At 61.6% G+C, this 1,220-nt stretch overlaps 1 protein-coding gene across 1 annotated transcript in view; it reads right to left on the minus strand.

Annotated features, from left to right (window-relative positions):
* Positions 1 to 1,220, minus strand: part of LOC103759526 (transportin-3) — a 26,852-nt gene that overhangs the window by 3,235 nt on the left and 22,397 nt on the right. Inside the window, exons 13-14 of the mRNA XM_029958166.1 lie at positions 556 to 695; positions 6 to 100 (exon numbers count right to left, since the gene is read on the minus strand). Of these exons, the coding sequence (XP_029814026.1) occupies positions 6 to 100; positions 556 to 695 (235 nt within the window). The remainder of the gene's footprint in view (positions 1 to 5; positions 101 to 555; positions 696 to 1,220) is intronic.

Below are 1,220 nucleotides of genomic sequence, written 5' to 3' on the forward strand. Positions count from 1 at the left end.
GGTACCTGGCTGCCAGGCGGAACAGGTCATCCACAGTGTCCGGGTGGTTCTGGAGGCCGTTGGGCTGCTCGAGGAGCTGGAAGGTGGGGATGCAGAGAGCCTGGGAGGGACAGGGATCCATCAGCAAATACCTGGGATTGCTCCTCCAACTCCCCTTCCTTGCATGGGCTGGGGCTGCCCCTGGATCCCTGGGAGTGTCCAAGGCCAGGTTGGACAGGGCTTGGAGTAACTTGGGCTAGTGGAAGGTGTCCCTGCCCATGGCAGGGGGTGGCACTGGGTGGGCTTTAGGGTCCCCTCCCAGCCAAACGAGTATGAGGTTCTACAGATTAGACATTAGAGAAAATTCCTTCCCAGAAAGGGCTGTCCAGCCCTGGCACAGCTGCCCAGGGCAGGGGTGGAGTCCCATCCCTGGAGGGATTTCAAAGCTGTGTGGATGTGGCACTTGGGGACATGGGTGAGTGGTGGCCTTGGCAGTGCTGGGGGAGGATTGGACTGGGTGGGCTCAGAGGCCTTTTCCAGCCTCTGTGATTCCATGACTTGGCTGGGTGGGCCCACCTGCAGCATGTCGAGCAGGCCCTGCCTGCAGCCCTCCTCCATGCCGTACTCATCCACCAGGATGCTGCCCAGGTAGAGGAAACAGGAGTGCTGGTGTTCCCGGTACACGTTCACCATCTGGGGACACAGGAGCCCTGGCACAGTCACCCCCTCATCCACCCCTTGATCCCACATTCCCCCGAGCCCAGCCTGAGCTGGTGTCCCAGCCTGTCCCAACCTGTCCCAGAGTGGGCAGGGACATCCCAAAGGACATCCCAAAGGACTGGCTCAGGTCTAGCCTCACACCTGGGGCCATCTCCGTGCTGTGGCTCCCAGAGCCAGCACAGGAGCAGGAGCCTGGAGCGGAGCAGGGAACACCCAGCACCGGCATTCCCGGATTCCGCCATCAGGCTCAGTTACCTCTCCAAGGAGCAGGTTTCACACGCCCCTCCCAAATCACAGACACACCCATGGGGCTCCCACAACCATCCCCTGGCTCTTCCCTGCATTCCAAAGCCTCCCTCAAAGGTTCATGCTGGAATTCCTGAGACTGCTGGGATTTACTACAGCACCTCCCAGAGCCATCACCACCCCTGTGMCATGTCTGCAGGCCACACGACCTGCGTGACCCCCTGGGTTCCCCACAGACCCCCCTGCGTGACCCCCTGGGTTCCCCACAGACCCCC

This window comes from Manacus vitellinus, unplaced genomic scaffold, assembly GCF_001715985.3.
Source record: "Manacus vitellinus isolate BGI_N305 unplaced genomic scaffold, ASM171598v3 scaffold_143_pilon, whole genome shotgun sequence".
NCBI classification, from domain to species: Eukaryota; Metazoa; Chordata; class Aves; order Passeriformes; family Pipridae; genus Manacus; species Manacus vitellinus.